This window comes from Lolium rigidum, chromosome 3 (assembly GCF_022539505.1).
Source record: "Lolium rigidum isolate FL_2022 chromosome 3, APGP_CSIRO_Lrig_0.1, whole genome shotgun sequence".
NCBI classification, from domain to species: Eukaryota; Viridiplantae; Streptophyta; class Magnoliopsida; order Poales; family Poaceae; genus Lolium; species Lolium rigidum.
The window spans coordinates 93400086-93419629 of record NC_061510.1 but is presented as its reverse complement, the minus strand read 5'-3'; the positions used below and the strand labels follow the sequence as shown (position 1 = coordinate 93419629).

General features: G+C 49.7%; 1 protein-coding gene across 1 annotated transcript; it reads right to left on the bottom strand.

The window, feature by feature from the left end:
• Positions 1-14937: 14937 nt before the first annotated feature.
• LOC124697596 (phosphoenolpyruvate carboxykinase (ATP)-like) lies at positions 14938-19214 on the bottom strand. The gene is made up of 11 exons (XM_047230162.1): positions 19144-19214; positions 18765-19036; positions 17616-17830; positions 17390-17543; positions 16799-17283; positions 16425-16598; positions 16259-16324; positions 15984-16162; positions 15725-15894; positions 15457-15625; positions 14938-15359 (listed from the first exon to the last, which is right to left on the bottom strand). The coding sequence occupies exons 2-11, from the start codon at positions 19016-19018 to the stop codon at positions 15216-15218; spliced, it is 2010 nt and encodes a 669-aa protein (XP_047086118.1). The 5' UTR covers positions 19019-19036; positions 19144-19214; the 3' UTR covers positions 14938-15215.
• Positions 19215-19544: the final 330 nt, after the last annotated feature.

Below are 19544 nucleotides of genomic sequence, written 5' to 3'. Positions count from 1 at the left end.
TAACCCTAACACATCTATGATAACTACGTTGCTCGCCATCAAAAAGGCTTCAGCACGAGCAACGCATGAACAACGAATAAACGTGTACTGCCTAGATCGCAAGATGCGATCTAGGCAGCATGATGCTTACCCGGAAGAAACCCTCGAGACAAGAGAATTGGCGATGCGCCTAGATTGGTTTGTGGTGAACGTGATTGTTGTTTATTTCATAAACCCTAGATACATATTTATAGTCCGTAGACTTTCTAACGTGGGAATAATCTCAACCGGGCACGAGCCCAAACTCTATCTAACCGACACGTATCCTACTATGTTACAGATACACGGTCAAACTAGCCCAAACTTTGTATATAAGGCCGATTCATGTATTTCTTCTATGTATATTCTTCAAGCCCATCTTCAATCGCGGCCCACCTCTGATCCGGTCAAATTCTGGTGATAACACATGCCCACCTGGTTTTGGAAATGACAATTCCAAAATCACTCTGTTTTTTCTTCGTCGGGTCATGTCGTGGCAGAGCAGAACCGTCGCAGTATCCTTCATCATGATGCCTTGCCTCCTCCACTTCTCCGCGTGACCTGGCAAAATTTTTTTTTCTGTTGGGCACCACTTCCTCGGAAACTGCTGTGGCATTGAATCTCCACTATATCCCCTTTTATTTAACCGCTCCAAACAGTTTGCTTCTTCATCCCTTTCGCATTAGCACTCCAAAAAGCCCTCCTGCGCCACCATGTCTTCTTCCTCCTCCGCCTCATCGGATCTTTCCACCCAATCCTCCTCCTCCCGCGAGCCGATGCCGGAGTGGGACCCGGAGGAGGCCCATGCGGCGAACATCCGCCGCGCCATCGAGGCCGGGGAGGAGTCCAGTCACGACTTCTCCGTCTGGTCTGAGGACGACAAGTCCTCGACCGACGGGGAAAGTGACCTCCGCTTCCTTGCCGACGGGGAAACGGAGGAGGAGAGCGATGACGATCGCTTCTCCTGTGACGACTTCACCTTCTCCGAGGACGAGGAGGAGGAGGAGGAGGAGGAAGAGGAGGAGGACGACACCTCCTCCGACGAACCGCCGGCCAAGCGCTTCTGCCCCTGGCCGGGGAACCTCAGCGACTTCGACATCGACGACGACGACGCTGACGAGGAGGACGAGGACAACGAGGGCCCTGCCGGCGGCCGCTACGACGAGCGACGACGAGCCCGCCGGGAGTAGCGCCGGCACGGCGGCGACAACGGCGACGATGAGGGCAGCGACGGCCCGTAGATAGGACCCTTAGCATAGGATCAGTAGTAGTAGATGGGGCAATGTATCCCCTAGTACTTCCTTTTGAGAGCAATCAGCTCTTTATGTAAGAAATCTCGTTTATCAATGAAGAATTTCCCCAATTTGATTTTGCCGATTTCCTTTATGCTAATTTAGTCGATTTCCCCTCATACTGACTTTGCCGATTGTCCACTTAGCCAATGCTCAATGAGCCGATGGCAACGCATCGGTCCCTCATAATCCACCCTTCATCTCTTCGACTACGGAGTGATCGTAAACTTGGTCAATGCTCAATAAGCCGATGTCAACGCATCAGTCCTTCACGATCTATCCTTCATCTTTTTGACCGATGACTTTGAGCTCCGGTGGACAATGTGGAAGACCAATGCCTTCAAGAGAGCCCTAGCACCGCCGCTGAAACGACTTGACGCTGAAGCCGATACTTCTGCAGAACAGATATCACCTGCTCGCGAATCTCCTCAGTGATACTTTATAACCCTGCTCTGTTCCTTTGCAGCAACCAGATGGCCCAGAGCCAACTCCCTATCGGTGATGATGGATCCCTCTTTTGCAAGAACTCACCACCTTTGAAGAAGATTGCGACGCAGGACCAGCCGATGACACTCCAATCGGCTTCTAAAAAACAGAGCATCTACCAGGTCAGCTGCCCCCCGAGTCTCAGTCAAGGCGAAAACAGTGATGAGGACACGCAATTCAGACAAATGGACCTGAGCTCGATCACATCTGAGAAAGCTACCATGCAGAGCCAGCCAGAGCCGATCACCATTCTTCCGTTGAAAGCCGATATTGCAGATGATCACCAGCGGCTTAGAAACCAAAACACCTCTAACAAGGTTGTCTTGTACGCCAAAACTCCTCTGACAGCACTGCTGATCTGGCAACCTTGCGCACAGAGTTGGAGGTCCCCGTGTCTTGAACACGCAACTGGTAGATCCCATGAAATTTGTACTAGAGTCGATGGCTGTGCATCGGCTTTGTTCCTTAGCGCTAAAGTCGATGTCCGTGCATCGGCTGTACATCATGAGCATTTTTTTACTGGCCGATTTTTCTATCGGCCCCCAATATTTCACTGCACATGTATCGCACATGTTCATCTCATTAGGTGCCCCCCGAGCCGATTCTGCCAGGTAACTGCTGATATCGGCTCTGTGGTTAGCCAATGCACTATATGTGAACGTCGGCTCTGTTAGGACCAGTGTTGACTTCTTCCAACTCATCAGCCGACGTAAACCCATTGCCCATTAGATCGACGTTGAACCCAGGCAGAATGCATGGTGAGGATAATTTTGGCCGATTGCTGGAATCGGCCTCCATGTTGATTGAATTGCTCAATGAAGGTTTTGCAATGTTCCTTCATAGATCTTTGGGGCCGATCCCACGGATCGGCATCGCCACGTTTGCCCATATATTTTGCTCTTGTTACACGGTCAGGCCGGTGGATAAAACCAACCTAACCCCGTCCTTCGTCACGTCGATGCGCTCGCAGTCGTCCAAATTAATGCCTGAGAGTGGCTCTTGGCCTGTTGTCTCCCAAACGTTCATGCCAGCCCGTTGAAATCTCGGCTGAGTCATCCGCATGGACGACCTCTACTTCATCTCCATCCCATCGTATTAAGCATTGGTGCATTGTGGATGGAATGCAACGAGTTGGCGTGGATCCAATCTCTTCCTAGCGGGACAGACATAGGTGCTCTTGCTTGTCGACAATAAAGAACGGTGTAGGGATAGTTTTCCTTCCTACGGTCGGATCCACGTTCAGAACACCTTGTGCGTCAGATGCTTGGCCGTTGAAATCGCTCAGCGTCACGTTGGTTTTGATCAGATCCGAGCTAGAGCGTCCCAACCGACGTAGCATGGAGTATGGCATAATGTTGACCGCCGCTCCGGTATCCACCAGCATCTTGTTGACAGGCTGCCCATTGATATAGCCTCGCAAGTACGGGGCCTTCGGATGTCCGTAGCTTCTTTCTCGTGGCTTCTCAAAGATAACCGGCCGTGGGCCGCGATCAAGTTGTGCCACGGGTGCTTCGTCTAATCTCGGAGCACTAAACTCCGTCGGAAGGATGAACACCATGTTTGTGCCAGCCGATGTTTCATCATCGGCTTTCTTTTGTCTGGGGCGCCACTCTTTCCTTTGTGGCCGACCTTCTTCGTCCAGGGTTCGCTAAATTTTAGCGGCCAGATCAGGCAGCGCCTTCCTCAACGTGTGCAGGTATAACCTTTCGGCTTCCTCCAACCCACGTAGTCGCTGAACCCTACGCTTTTGGGAACGGCTGAGTCCATCAGGGCACCACCTTGGCCGGTGGTACTTATCTTCTTCTTCATCGTCGTCTTCCAATTCCTCGAGATCTTCCACTCGAGAGGACTCAGCGTGCTTGTTCCGAGGCGGGAGAGGCCCTAGACGTTTGAACACGGACACGTTAGCTGCATCCTACTTTTTCTGTCTACATTCTGGGCAGTTGCCGATTGTAGGCAATCGGCTCATTCCTGAATCCCAGCAGTTTCTGAAGAAGGGGCAGTCCCAGTGCCTATCCACGTCGTCTTGCTCTCTCGACTTTTCCTTGGCGTGGCGCTCATATCTCTCCTCGTCGTGATCATGCCGACGATGTCTCCTGGCGTCCCTAGCTAGACGATCTCTTTCATCATCGTCGTTGTATCGTCGGCGTTGGTCATGTTGACTCACATACTTGTTGAGGAGGTGATCAGAGAGAGGTCGCTGATATCTCACGTTCCTCACTTCTCCCTCTGTGATGTAGCGCTTGCCATCGTGACGGAGCCGATCGCGTGGAATGGCTCCCTCTGTGTCCTTGCTATGAGAGCAGCTGCCCTCGTCTCCGTCCTTACCAGAGTGGTGCCCAGGTCCTACCATGTTGATATTGAACGAGAATCCTGGCTGGCACCCTCCAGGGTAAGTGCACTCCACCATGTTAACGGCGGGGAAGGGGTGTGTGTCGACCTTCATGGCGTACTGGCTGAAAATTAGACGCCCTTGTTCTATCACCATTTGGACCTGCCGACGCCACACCCTCGCGGTCGTTGGTGGCATGGGTGAACATGTTATGCCACTTGCGGTATGGCTTTCCGTTCAACTCCTGAGCCGTGGGGATCTTGTGGCCTTCGGGTACCTTTAGCCGCTTCGCCTTAAGTAAGAGGTCGAAAATTTGCTCAGCCTTGGTGACATCGAAGTCAAACCCTCTTGGAGGACCCCGTGGCTTAACCCACTTACGGGACACGGGGCTTGCCCCCGAGTCCATTCAGCCACTGCTACCTCTTGATCTCCCGCAGAACCTTCATCTTCATCCGCCTCAACCAGGACCACCGCACGTTTGAATTTATCCTGGTATACATCCGGGTGGCGCCGTTCATATGCCGACGGCTCCGCACCATGTGCGCCGGTGAAGGGTAGTCCGCTTGGGAGGCCACGTCCTTGATCGGTGATGCGAGACCCACCACCGCCAACTCGATCGCTTCTTTTTCGGTCACATGAGCCGAATAGCATCGGTTCCTAACGGTCCTGAAGCGCCGGACGTATTCTGACACTGTTTCTCCGTGCTTCTGTCGTACTTGTGCTAGATCGGCAATGCCAGCCTCGGAAGCTTCTGAGTGATACTGCATGTGGAACTGCTCTTACAACTGCTTCCAAGTCCGGATTGAATCTGGTGGCAGCGATGTGTACCACCCGAAAGCCGATCCTGTGAGGGATTGTGCGAAGAACCTCACACGCAGCTCATCTGATGCTGAGATCGTGCCCAGCTGTGCCCAATATCGGCTCACATGCTCGATGGAGCTGGAACCGACTGATCTATTAAACTTGGAGAAATCAGGGAGCCGATATTTGGGCGGTAGAGGGATCAACTCGTACTCGTTGGGGTACGGCTTGGAATAGCCGATTGTCCTCCTTTTCGGCACCATGCCGAACTGGTCTCTCAGGATTGTACTGATCTGATCCGCGGTGCTGGCTACAGGAGTCGAACTCTGAAGATTCGCCGGGGTGGCATACTTAGCCAGCCATGCTTGCTTTTCCAAATCCGAGCCAACTGCAAGAGCTGAGCTCTGGAGGTTTGTCGGAGTGGCATACTTAGCTAGCCATGTCTGCTTCTCAAGATCTGTTCCCGAAGTTCCTCCTGCTGTTCCAGAAATCCCTGCTGTTGCAGTCTGGTTTGTGAGTGCCCAGTTACTGCAGTCTGGCACGTATGTGCACGTGTATCCGTGAGGGATCTCCTTAGGCGCCTCATGCAAGAACTGGTAGTCACTAGGGTCACCACCGATCTTGTAGATGACGTATGCCGGTGAATTCGGCACTTCTGGTGCTGCCAACGCGAATGGCAGCGGTGGACGGGACTGGAGTGGCATCTCTCCTTGGTGAGTCCCTAGAGCTGGTCCTGACGGAGAGTATTGATGCCTCATGATTTCCTGGATCACGCGAAGAGCGACACGCTCCAAAGTGTTCACCAGGCTCTCAGAATGGCGGTGCAGCGAATGAGCTACCATGAAGTTAATCTCTTGATGCAGGGACCTGGTGCGTTCTTCTGACGGGGCAGACAGGTCCACTCCATCGAGCGCGCCTTCGGGTGAGAACCCTTTCCACCTGATGCCGTGTGAGCGGGTTCTGTGAAAAGAGCCGATGAGATCGGCTTCGAGGATCGCTTTGACCTCGTCATGCTTCTTCTTGAGCTCCTCGGTCGGATCCTCGTACGTGATCGGAGTGCCTTCCGCCATCTCAGATGTAGATGGCGATGCGGTTGATGTCGAAGATTGTCCCACCAGGCGTGCCAGAATGTGTTGCGGTCAGAAACCCACCGGCGAGCAGCGACGGGCAACACGGTAGAGCCGGGAGGCTCCCAGGACTGTGATACGTCTCCGACGTATCGATAATTTCTTATGTTCCATGCCACATTATTGATGATATCTACATGTTTTATGCACACTTTATGTCATATTCGTGCATTTTCTGGAACTAACCTATTAACAAGATGCCGAAGAGCCGATTGTTGTTTTCTGCTTGTTTTTGGTTTCAGAAATCCTAGTAACGAAATATTCTCGGAATTGGACGAAATCAAAACCCGGGGTCCTATTTTGCCACGAAGCTTCCGGAAGACCGAAGAGGAGTCGAAGTGGGGCCACGAGGGGCCGCCACCATAGGGCGGCGCGGCCCGGGCCTTGGCCGCGCCGACCTATGGTGTGGGGCCCTCGTGTGGCCCCCACGTTGCCCTTCCGCCTACTTAAAGCCTCCTTCGCGAAACCCACGATGCGAAGAACCACGATACGGAAAACCTTACCGAGACGCCGCCGCCGCCAATCCCATCTCGGGGGATTCCGGAGATCTCCTCCGGCACCCTGCCGGAGAGGGGATTCATCTCCCGGAGGACTCTTCACCGCCATGGTCGCCTCCGGAGTGATGAGTGAGTAGTTCACCCCTGGACTATGGGTCCATAGCGAGTAGCTAGATGGTTGTCTTCTCCTCATTGTGCTTCATTGTTGGATCTTGTGAGCTGCCTAACATGATCAAGATCATCTATCCGTAATACTATATGTTGTGTTTGTCGGGATCCGATGGATAGAGAATACCATGTTATGTTAATTATCAAGTTATTACCTATGTGTTGTTTATGATCTTGCATGCTCTCCGTTATTAGTAGAGGCTCTGGCCAAGTTTTTGCTCTTAACTCCAAGAGGGAGTATTTATGCTCGATAGTGGGTTCATGCCTGCATTGATACCTGGGACAGTGACAGAAAGTTCTAAGGTTGTGCTGTGCTGTTGCCACTAGGGATAAAACATTGATGTATGCGCATGTCTAAGGATGTAGTTGTTGATTACATTACGCACCATACTTAATGCAATTGTCTGTTGCTTTGCAACTTAATACTGGAAGGGGTTCGGATGATAACCTGAAGGTGGACTTTTTAGGCATAGATGCGATTGGATGGCGGTCTATGTACTTTGTCGTAATGCCCAATTAAATCTCACTATACTTATCATGACATGTATGTGCATTGTTATGCCCTCTCTATTTGTCAATTGCCCGACTCGTAATTTGTTCATCCAACATGCTTTTATCTTATGGGAGAGACACCTCTAGTGAACTCGTGGACCCCGGTCCATTCTTTAATACTGAAATACAAATCTGCTGCAATACTTGTTCTTTACTTGTTTTCTCTCGCAAACAATCATCTTCCACACAATACGGTTAATCCTTTGTTACAGCAAGCCGGTGAGATTGACAACCTCACCATGTTTCGTTGGGGCAAAATACTTTGGTTGTGTTGTGCAGGTTCCACGTTGGCGCCGGAATCTCCGGTGTTGCGCCGCACTACATCCCGCCGCCATCAACCTTCAACGTGCTTCTTGGCTCCCCCGGTTCGATAAACCTTGGTTTCTTTCGAGGGATAACTTGCTGCTCGTGCGCATCATACCTTCCTCTTGGGGTTCCCAACGAACGTGTGAAATACACGCCATCGGACTGCGGCTGGCCCCTGGTCCCTCCGAGCGACGGCCCGCAAAGACTCGGCACGCACGTCCGATGCTCGGTGCAAGGGCGTGCCACCCGACCTATACCTGGTCGAGGAAGGTGTTGGATGTGCCTCGCTTAGTTTCCTGCATGGCATACACATAAACATTAAATACGAGCCTCGATCGGCTCTCGGGTTGTCCCGTGAATCGGCTCAAGGAGCCGATCCACCCATGATCCGTACGAGGTGTACGATCGGATGGTGGTCCTGCTTGATCAAAATAAAGCTAAAACGACCTACTACGATTTAGGGTTTTCACCGCATAATCGGAACATCCTACTCGTGATTGAGTCTGGCGGCCACGCACGGTGATCGTAAGCCGACCCTAGACAAGGCCTAAAAACCAACACAAGGTTGATCCTCGGAACATCCTGTCTAGGGGTAGCAAACTACACCCTACGCGCCACTGGATCCTTCAACCCGTTTATAAGGCCTAACTATGCAGATATTAAACTAATCCTTGAAGAACAAGGAGCAATCATAACGGATCGGATCTACTAAATAATGATCAAGCGGGGTGCCACCCTTACACCTAAGATAGGTGTAAGGACGGCTAGATGTCTAAGGGTTGCACGACGACAGCATATGATACGATGAACAATGCTAACCCTAACACATCTATGATAACTACGTTGCTCGCCATCAAAAAGGCTTCGAGCACGAGCAACGCATGAACAACGAATAAACGTGTACTACCTAGATCGCAAGATGCGATCTAGGCAGCATGATGCTTACCCGGAAGAAACCCTCGAGACAAGGGAATTGGCGATGCGCCTAGATTGGTTTGTGGTGAACGTGATTGTTGTTTATTTCATAAACCCTAGATACATATTTATAGTCCGTAGACTTTCTAACGTGGGAATAATCCCAACCGGGCACGAGCCCAAACTCTATCTAACCGACACGTATCCTACTATGTTACAGATACACGGGCAAACTAGCCCAAACTTTGTATATAAGGCCGATTCATGTATTTCTTCTATGTATATTCTTCAAGCCCATCTTCAATCGCGGCCCACCTCTGATCCGATCAAATTCTGGTGATAACACGATCTCTATCATCTATTTTATCATATTTTTAAAGGAAATATAAATTACATCAGGTTTCTGCACCAACACTCAAGAGCTATTCATTACAATGAGGAATTGAGAATGCACACAGCCAAATTATTACAAAAGAAATAAAAATAAAAAAGAGCAATAAACAGAACTGTTGTGGCAAACATCAGCATGAACCACCACCGATGTCAACCAGAGGGTAACAGGAGAGGTGCTCCAACGGTAGTGCCTCAAGGACGACGACTTTGCACGACAAGGACTTCGCTGGATCCGACCACCTAGGCTAGATCATGGATTCTTATCACGAAGAGAAGTCTCAACAAACTTCAAACAATGTTGTCAACAAGAAAACTCCGTATGAATCACGTCATCGCCAGGTTCAACAATGAAAGGCCGACCTAGAGTTTTCAGCACTCGCTCGAGAGCTCTTTACAAATCACTTCTTCAACTCTATCCATTTCTCCTTGGGAAAAATCACATATTTTAAATTACACCCTCAGTTTCTTCCCCATCTTCTCTTATTTTAAGAATATTTTATTGCCTTAACAACATTTTATTAAACATACACATGACTATTAACAAACAAAAAATTCTTAGGAAATACATACAAGAAAAAATACATTCACAAATATGTGCATAAATGTTCAGCAATTCTCCTTCAAGTAAATATTTTGTGCATTTTTCCTCACCATTTTATGTCATCTGTTAAAATTTACGATACTCTCCTTCACATTTGAGAGTACTTATCCAGACTTCCATGCCAAAAAAATATGAATAAGAAAAATATTAAGCATATTTAAAATTCATGTCAATTTTTCTTTACTGTTGGTTATGTAAAATATTATCAAAATATAGGTTGTGTTGAGCAATAGTATATCAATAATTTATTGCATCATCAAATAAATTGCACCAATCACATAGCATTTGGGGACATTGGATAGCTAGAGGACCCAAGCAGGAGTGACCAAAAAATGAGTCTACCTAGATCACTTGGTTATGGGAGTAATTGTAGGGACCAACCACCTAGGCTTAAGTCCTTGTAAATGTGAATTTGGGTTCTTAGGTGTCATTTGAACAAAGAAAAAACTTTGGAATTTAAGGGTATATTATTCGAGAGAAAAATCGTTTGGTGCCTTTTGGAGCAAATGAATTAGGATCATACATTATTTCATAGGAGTACATCAAACCATTTACAAATGAATTGGAAACAAGTGTACCTTTTCCACGTGACATCCAAATGATCTCTTGAAGTTTTCATGTAGTTTTGGTTCTCATAGGAGATCCCATGTTTTCAGTTCAGGCTCTACAAACGGGGCAACAATGTTTTGAAGTTTTCATGTGGTTTTGCTTTATGTATGAATCTAGGATACATGGCATTTTAATTTTCTATGTTTTTCCTATTCCTTGTTGAGTCCCAACTTTACAAATGAGCCACACCACTGTCCCTCCGGGAATAAAATTACAAGTAAAAAAACTCATGAAAAATTGCACACCTTCAAGGGGTGCAATTTTAGACAACTTTAAGGACAACTTCAGATTGGAAGATTTTCATAGAAAATTTGCGGGATTTGGGTTTTCAAATACTTAAATTTATGTCAAATGCATTCATATACACCATGGTGCCCGGGCACCATGCATCATGACCATACAATTACATCGTCTGTGTTAGATGACATCGTAGGTGTATAAAAGAGAGAAATTACCTTCCTAATATCAAGAGGAGAGATAATGCACTTTCCAATTATCAGAAACAGACAAATTACTTCCCAGTTTGATGTGCAGATTTCCTTTTACGATTTATGGTGTCCAGAGACCATGATGCACTAGTTAGTGTACCTATATATATATATATATATATTTCAACAAGAACTCAAACCTTATTCCTTTTATTTGGCTACTCCAAGGGCTCTTCAAGAGACACATTTCAAATTCACCGGAAAATAATACAAGTAAAAATGTCATAAAATTTGTACACCTTCAGACGGTGCAGTCTTTGGCAATTTTAAGATCAACTTTAGATTGTAGGAATTTCATGAGAGCGACTAGGGTGTGCGCGCGCTGTGCTCCACGCCAGCACGCGGGATGGCACGCGCGGGACCTCGCTGGGCCGCTCCGCGTTTGACACATGTATGCGCTACAGTAGCATGTCCCCCGCGTCCAACTACCTCCATTTAAACGGTCTCCACGTCTACCTACCCCGCGTCATTAAAAAAGAGAAAAAAAACAGTGCACCGCGAGCAATGCACTGGCAGAACACTGCGCGGTGCAAAAATATCTAAGGCAGTCCAACGTGGTATAAAAAAGCAAATGCACGAACGGTGCACTATCAGGACACCGCGCGGTGCAAAGGGATCCAAGACAGTGCAATATGGTACCACAAAGCAGTGCACGGCGGTGCACTTCACGACATTATGCGGTGCAAAAGCGACCAAGCCAGTGCAACGCCATACAACAAGACAGTGCACGGTTGGTGCACTGCCAGGACACCGCGCGGTGCAAAAACGATTCAAGGCAGTGCAGCGTGTACAAAAAGGAAAATGCACGAGCGATGCACTACCAGGATACCTCATCGTGCAAAGGGATCCAAGGCAGTGCAATATGGTACAACAAAGCAGTGCACGGCGGTGCACTTCACGACATTGTGCGATGCAAAAGCGACCAAGGCAGTGCAACGCCGTGTGCCAGGACACCGCGCGGTGCAAAAGCGACTCAAGGCAGTGCACCGTGGTACAAAAAGACAACTACACGGGCGATGCACTGCCAGGATACCGCACGATGCAAAGGGAGCCAAGGCAGTGCAACATGGTACAACAAAGCAGTACACAGCGGTGCACTGCACGACACTGTGTAGTGCAAAAGCGACCCAAGGAATCAAACTTATCAAGATGAGATCTACTTTTGTAGATCTCGACATGATTAGCAGAGCCATGAAAACGAAACTTTATTTGGATACTCGGTTTGGAAGATATTTCAGTTTTCGTATTCGAATCTACGGAAAAAAGAGAAAAGCCAACCAGCGGCCTACTACGCGTCCGCCACGTGTCGAGCTAGGGATGATCCACGGGAGGCTTTAAACGCACCAGGCTGCGCCACTTGTCAGCGCGCGAAGCGAAGCTGAGCGTCCTCCCACGAAACGCGCCCTTTTTCTAGTAAATTCGGAATTTCATTGAAACTTAAATTTCTGTCGAGTGCACTCAGACACCGTAAACACGAGCACAAACCTCTTTTTTTATTCTTTGATAGGTCCAATGCTCTCTCTCTCAATTTTTTTAGGAGATTTGAAATTAGCAAAAACGATGTATAGAGGAGGCATGTTTCCAAGTAGAACAATATGAGGTATGATGATGCGCTAACAAACGAGAACATCGTTGCGAGAAGTCATAAAATAAATCCAGGTGTGGCGAGAGAATTCATTGATAAAAATAACATAGTAGCGATGGCCCCCCTTCGAAGCGAAACGAGTCGGTCCCTATACGTCAGAATAGACCAAGTCGAAAGGACGCTGAGACACAGACTCACTAGTAGGATAAGGTAACTGAGTCTATTTGTCAAACCTACAACCCTGACACCCTGAAGCGAGACATTTCCTGAGATAGGCTCTCAGAAGACCTCGATGAAGTAAGGATGACAAGCAAGAACCACAAAGGTGACCAAGACAATGACGCCACTGCTAAAAAGAGGCGACAGTGGAAAGAACAAGTACACGTGGATCAGGCGGTGTAGTGGTAGTAGAGGGAACATGAAGCCAATCAAGCTCCCAAAGGCCCTGGGAGTCATGGCACCGAGGACCAGCCCAACCAGTGCCCGAGTGTGAGCATCCTAGACAGAACAAGAATGAACATGAAGAATGACCGGACAACCAGAATCAGTAAGCTGAGCAGCGGAAAACAAGTTCATGGTAAGACGGGAACATGAGAAACATCATGAACAACAAAGTAGGAAGTAGAAAGAGTGCCACGACTAACAACAGAAAGAGAAGTGCCATCGGCAGTAAGAACATTAACATGGAGAGGAAGAGGTTGAAGAGAAGAGAGAGCGGAAGAATCAGGGGACATGTGAAAGGAAGCTCCCAAATCCAGAACCCACGAAGATGTACCCGACTGTGTAGAAGTATCAGCCACAGAGGCAGCAGTGCCCGTCGAAGAAGAGCTAGAGGAGGCAAGGAGGCGCCTAAGCCTCACAATGTCCTGGTCGATGAAGTCGGTGGTGGAGACCACCGAAGAGGGAGCACGAGGACCAGTAGATGCGGTGAGCGCGCCATTGCGCAAATCCAGCCGCTTCTCGAAGCAATCAGTCTCGAGGTGCCCGTGCATGTGGCAATATCCACACGGCTGACCAGAACGTGGGCGCCCACGGCCACGGAAAGGCTGAACTCCACGACTAGGTGGCGTGGGCAAGAGCGGAGGAGCACTGAAGAGAGTGGGCGCTGGTGCAGTGGGAGCCCGGGCAGCAAGGACATAGGGGACCCCAAGCAGGCCAGCACCACAGAGACGAGTCTCCTCAACTCGGAGCTCAGTCAACACCCATGAGATAGGGACACAGCCCTGAGAAAACAACTGAGCACTCGGGGGCTCAAACTCCGGGGCGGACCCGAGACAGGAACTCATGGATCCTATGAAACTCCACATCAGAATGCACAGTCCGGCAACACTGGCAAGTACCACAGATAACACTACGGAGAGAGTCAAGCTAGCGCCAAATTGCATCACTCTAGGTGTAGAAGTCATCAATAGTAGAGTCACCCTGCTGAAGATCATGCTCCTGACGCAACATCGATACATAGAGAGAATCCCCAGAAGGCTGATAGCGCTAACGAAAGTGAGACCACATCTCAGCAATAGTAGCAAGACTCATAAACTCAGAAGAAAACTGTGGCTGAACACTCTGAGAGAGAACGGTAGCAGCTCTGGCATCCTTATCACGCCACTGAGTAAAAGCAGCCAGATTATCACTATAGGGAGCAAGAGCCTCTGAATAAGCAAGTACCCGCTGCTCATATGCATCATCAGCAGCAGCCTCGGCAGTCTTGGCTGCATCCTGAGCAGCCTGGGTAACATCATCAACAATGGCATGTGGCACAAGCGGCGGGGTAGGAGGCACGAGAGCAATGGGGCGTGGCGGACATGAGACCTCGTTGGTAAGAACACCCCAAAGGCGAAGACCACGCATGTGGATGCGCATACAGGCAGCAAACTCCACATAGTTAGTGCCATCAAAAATCACCTAGCACTAAGGAATGCTAACATAGCCCAGAGAAGATGATGCCATACTGGTAGACTCAACTCTGAGATTTTTTTTGATCAACTCACATACAGATCTCAGATCTCAGGTATAGAAAGAACTCACTGCCAGAACACCGCGCGGTGCAAAAACGATTCAAGGCAGTGCAGCGTGTACAAAAAGGAAAATGCACGGGCGATGCACTACCAGGATACCTCATCGTGCAAAGGGATCCAAGGCAGTGCAATATGGTACAACAAAGCAGTGCACGACGGTGCAGTGCAACATAGTACAATAAAGCAGTACACAGCGGTGCACTGCACGGTGTAGTGCAAAAGCGACCCATGGCAGTGCAAAAAAAAGTTCGTCCAAACTTATCAAGATGAGATCTAGTTTTGTAGATCTCGACACGACTAGCATAGCCATGAAAACGAAACTTTATTTGGATACTCGGTTTGCAAGATATTTCAGTTTTCGTATTCGAATCTACGGAAAAAAGAGAAAAGCCAACCCGCGGCCTACTCCGCGTCCGCCACGTGTCGAGCTGGGGATGATCCGCGGGAGGCTTTAAACGCACCAGGCTGCGCCACTTGTCAGCGCGCGAAGCGAAGCTGAGCATCCTCTCACGAAACGCGCCCTTTTTCTAGTAAATTCGGAATTTCATTGAAACTTTGGAAAATTCATGTTATTATATACTTAAATTTCTATCGAGTGCACTCAGACACCGTAAACACGAGCACAAACCTTTTTTTTTCTTTGACGGGTCCAATGCTCTCTCTCTCAAAAAAAAAAAATTTAGGACATTTGAAATTAGCAAAAACGATGTATAGAGGAGACATGTTTCCAAGTAGAACAATATGAGGTATGATGATGCGCTAACAAACGAGAACATAGGTCATATTATCATATTAGAACTTTCAGAGTCCAATTTTGAGAGCATAGTACATCTGTACATAGGCAAAACAGGGACCAAGATGTGACATAACTAAACATGACGCATGGAAATATATATAGAATAAGATATATGGAGCCAACTCTACTAGCACATGGGCCCCAATTTTCGTCATCATCATCGGCACACACACACCACAGCTTTATTCTGAACGTATTCCATCGCATCGCGTTCATTTCTGCTCCGTGTGAAAATCAGACTTTGGGTCCAGCAGCAAGGATCTCCTCAGTGAGGGTGCTGTCCTCCCCGATCTTGTAGCTGGCGAACACCTCGAAGTTTTTCCCGAACAGGCCAGCCAGCTTCAGGAGCGTCTCCTTGTACGCGGCCTTGTCCGTCCACTGCACCCGCGCGAGAAAACCATTTGTGAGCAAGTTATATGGCGGAGAAAATGAAAATGGCTGACGGATGGATTGGTCAATGGTGAAGAGAGCTTACGGTGTTAGTCGGGTCGAGGATTTCAGACGGCACGCCCTCGATCGCAGTGGGGATCTCCAGGCCGAAGACCTCGGTCTTCTGGTAGTTGGCCGTGAGGAGCTCGCCAGAGTGGATGGCGTCGATGATCTTCCTGGTGTATGCCAGCTTGATCCGGTTGCCAACGCCATACCTGTGACAAACGCAGAGTAAGTTCATATGTATGATCATGGTGGCTGGACCTTGGAACTTGCAAATTGCAAACTGACTGCAACTTGGTTAGGGACAGTACCTTCCGCCGGACCAGCCGGTGTTGACGAGCCACCCGGTGGCGCCATACGTCTGCATCTTCTCGGCGAGCATGGCGGCATACTTGGTTGGATGGAGCATGATGAACGCCGCGCCGAAGCAAGCGGAGAAGGTCGCCTGTGGCTCCTTGATGCCGTCTTCTGTACCGGCAACCTGCAGTTAAGATGACAATATCAGATTCACATCCCTAAGGAACAAACCAAACTTTGAATGATTTTTACACATCTGAATTGCGATCTTACCAGAGCTGTGTAGCCGCTAATGAAGTGGTACATGGTCTGTGCCAGGTTCAGCTTGCTGACGGGCGGGAGCACGCCGAAGGCGTCGCACGCCAGGAGGATGACGTTCTTGGGGTGTGGCCCGACACACGGTATCTTCGCGTTGGGGATGTACTCGATGGGGTAAGCGGCACGGGTGTTCTCTGCAACATGATCAAGCCGGTTGCGATGTTATTACCATCTTAATTTGCTGCCAGTTCTATGATTTTTGCTGTGCTGATTCCTAATCAGTACTCTACCTGTGACAGATTTGTCAGTGTAATCGACTTCACGGGTGTGCTCGTCGAAGACGACGTTCTCCAGCACTGCAAGCAGAGTATTTCAACCGAGTGTAAGCCAGGGAATCATGATGTGCACAGTTAAATTGTTCAGAGAAAGAACATAGAAGAGGGTTCAGGCTGCTACCTGTTCCGAACTTGATGGCGTTCCAAATATCAGGTTCTTTCTCCCGGGAGAGGTCTATGCACTTGGCGTAGCAGCCGCCCTCGATGTTGGATACACCATTGTCACTCCAGCAGTGCTCGTCGTCGCCGATCAGAAGCCTGTTGTGATCAGTCGACAGTGTCGTTTTACCAGTACCTGTCGTGAAAATTTTCCAAAGTTCCAAAATCAGAAAATATATACAGTAAAGCTGTAAGAACACATTATCACAATTTACTTAGAGATGCGTGTGCATCATTTATGTATATGGATAAGCAAGCTCAGCCGTTGAGCAAGGCGAACGTCACGGCAGGTTTTGTTGCGGCCGGATGCATAATCCATGGATGACGCTATGGTACCTGACAGTCCAAAGAAGAGTGCGACGTCGCCGTCCCGCCCCATGTTGCAGCCGGAGTGGAGGGAGAGGATACGCCTCTTGGGCATGAGGTAGTGCATGACGCCGAAGAGTCCCTTCTTCATCTCGCCGGCGTACTGCGTTCCCAGGATGACCATCTCCCTCCTGCCGAGGTTGATGTCGACGCTGGTGGAGGAGGTCATGTAGTGCGTGTATCGGTTGCAGGGGAACTTGCCGGCGTTGTAGATGGTGAAGTCCGGGGTGCCGAACTCCTCCAGCTCCTCCTCCGTGGGGCGGATGCACATGTTGTGCATGAAGAGCGAGTGGTAGGCCCTGGCGGAGATGATGCGCACCTTGATGCGGTTCTCCGGGTCCCAGTTGAGGAACTGGTCGTTCACGAACACCTTGTCCAGCGAGTTGAGGTAGTCCACCGCCCTCTCCCTGTTGGTCAGGAAGGTGTGCTCGTCCATCTCGATGTTCGGCGAGCCCCTGCAATCAGAATTCAGAAGAGAGAGTTCAGTTAGCTGAAGAAGAACAAGAAGCAGAGGCACATGTTGACAGGCATGGGCCAGCGAGGGATGGTAGTGGTACTCACTTGCCCCACCAGAGCTCCTTCGCCACCGCCTCGTCCTTGACGATGCGCTTGTCCCTTGGCGACCGGCCGGTCTTGGCGCCGGAGAGCGTCGCCAGCGCTCCGCTGTCCGTGATGAACGACCCCTTCTCGTACTTGATCGCCTGCTCGTACAGCTCTGTTTTTGGCATGCGATCATCAGAACACACGATGTCTGAACAAATTTACTAGGCATGGAAGCTCCGCGTACCGGCAGGCGAGAGGTTGTAGAGGACATGAGTGAACTTGAGGGAGCTGTCGCTGACGCTGATGGTGGGGGCGACATGGTGGTGGTGGTGATGATGCGGCTTCGGCGCCGGCGCTGCGGCCACCGGCGCGACCTTGACGGCGGCCTCGCCCTTCCTTGCCGGGTCGCCCCTCACGACCTTGGGCCCGGTCTCACGGGTCAGCGAAGCCAAGGACGCGCTGCGTATCCCATCAGCGTCAGTTAATTTGCAGGTTAGAAAAACATTCAGAACTCCAAACAAAATTACAGCTACTTCACTTGTACGGTTCTACTCCACGTTGATTTTTGAGGTCGATCTTACTGAGATGTACTCCACTAAAATGAAATCTCGATGAGCAGTTGCATGAGGGAATCAAGGAACGATCTTCTGCAGTGCGAGTTGATCATTCAGGGTGCTGCAACTGCAACTGGCGGCGTAGATGGGTGGGTGTGGATACTTTTATGCGGTGCGATAAGAAGAAAACAAAATTTGAGTGTCCGTCATCTTGGCACTTGGATGCACGCAACGCAAGAGAGGTCACGTGAATACGCGCAACCATACCCAAAAGAGGTGGTGCGGGCTTTATTTCGATGACGCCGCTTTTGGTTGGAAAACGACCTAGTGACTAGTGTACAATTCCAAGCTGATCGATCGTCAGCACCACCCAACTTTTCTGCACTTGCTCCCTGCACTTTTGTGTTTTTCTTTGGATTTTATTTACATCTTCAGTTAAAAGTAGATTTGAACGTGCACCAAGGTTGGTGAAATTTAAGATTCAACAAAGAAGAAAAACATTACTATGTGTTCCTCGTTAGTTTATGGGCCAAAATGCAGAGGTTGGAGTAGGACCGAGCAGTGAGATGGCCGTCGTCCACGTGGCGGTCAAAGCCGAGGAAGTATCATCTTCTGTTCTTTGTTCATTCATTCTTTCAGAACACAGCAAAGCGTCGTCAAGCAGAGTATTTTTTATGTTAGTTTTGTTTTGCTTCATAGCAGGGTAATTTTATTTTGCTTCTTAGCAGGGTAATTTGAACCTTTGCATTCCATGGTTCCCCAATGACCGATCGCTTCTAGCAGAGCACCGGCAAAACCAGAATTAGAAGCATAATACGGAGGCGAGAAGATTAGCGAACCTGATGGACTGCAGCTGCTGCGTGCGGCGGCCCTCCTCGGAGATGGCGGCGGCGAAGGGCGAGACGGCGGCGCCGTCGGCCTGCTTGATGGGCGTGGTGGGGGCGGAGCGCTTCCGCTGCATGGAGTGCAGCTCGTCGATGTTCTGCGCCCGCACCGGCGCCGAGCTGTCGTCGTGGCAGATCCCGTTCTCGTGCTTCTTCTTCGCCGCCCCGCCGTTGGTGTCGATCCTCGCCAAGCCGTTCGGGGTCGCCATGGCCGCCTTCTCCTCCCCCTGTCACCCCAAAGAAGAAAACAGCAATCACATTAGCGATCCTACCACCATTGGCGCAAATTGCTTGCGAATGGAATCAATCAGGGGAAGACAGAGGTGACACGCACGAGATGAGAACAAGGGTACGTGCGCAGTAGGGGTGGCGGTGGAGACGATGGCACGAGCTAGTGAGGGAGATGTGGGCAGATGGGTCGAGCCCGGGGAGGCTTATAAAGGGCTCTCGGAGCTACTAACCATGGTTAGGTCTATGGTGACCTGACCACACACCCGGGTTGGTGATAACGTCGCTGGTTGCGTTGCGGACTTCCGGAGTCGGGGGAGCTTGTGGTTAACGCGCGCGGGAGCTGGAAATCACCACCAAAGTTCATGGCGCGCACAAAATGAGTTCAGATGTACTGGGTGAATAAACTGCCGCGTAGTTGTGGCCCAGAAAGGGATTGCGGTTTGTGGTCTAGGGAATAAAACGCTTGGACTAGGCAGTTAAGACCTGTCCTTAACATGGGATGAT

Bases quoted from the DNA above. Each gene is read 5' to 3' on its own strand.
- LOC124697596 (XM_047230162.1), bottom strand. From the start codon at position 19,018: ATGGCGACCCCGAACGGCTTGGCGAGGATCGACACCAACGGCGGGGCG. The intron at 17,544-17,615 runs GTACGCGGAGCT...TGCCAAAAACAG, and splicing joins CTACAACCTCTCGCCTGCCG to AGCTGTACGAGCAGGCGATC. The intron at 17,284-17,389 runs GTGAGTACCACT...TTCTGATTGCAG, and splicing joins AAGGAGCTCTGGTGGGGCAA to GGGCTCGCCGAACATCGAGA.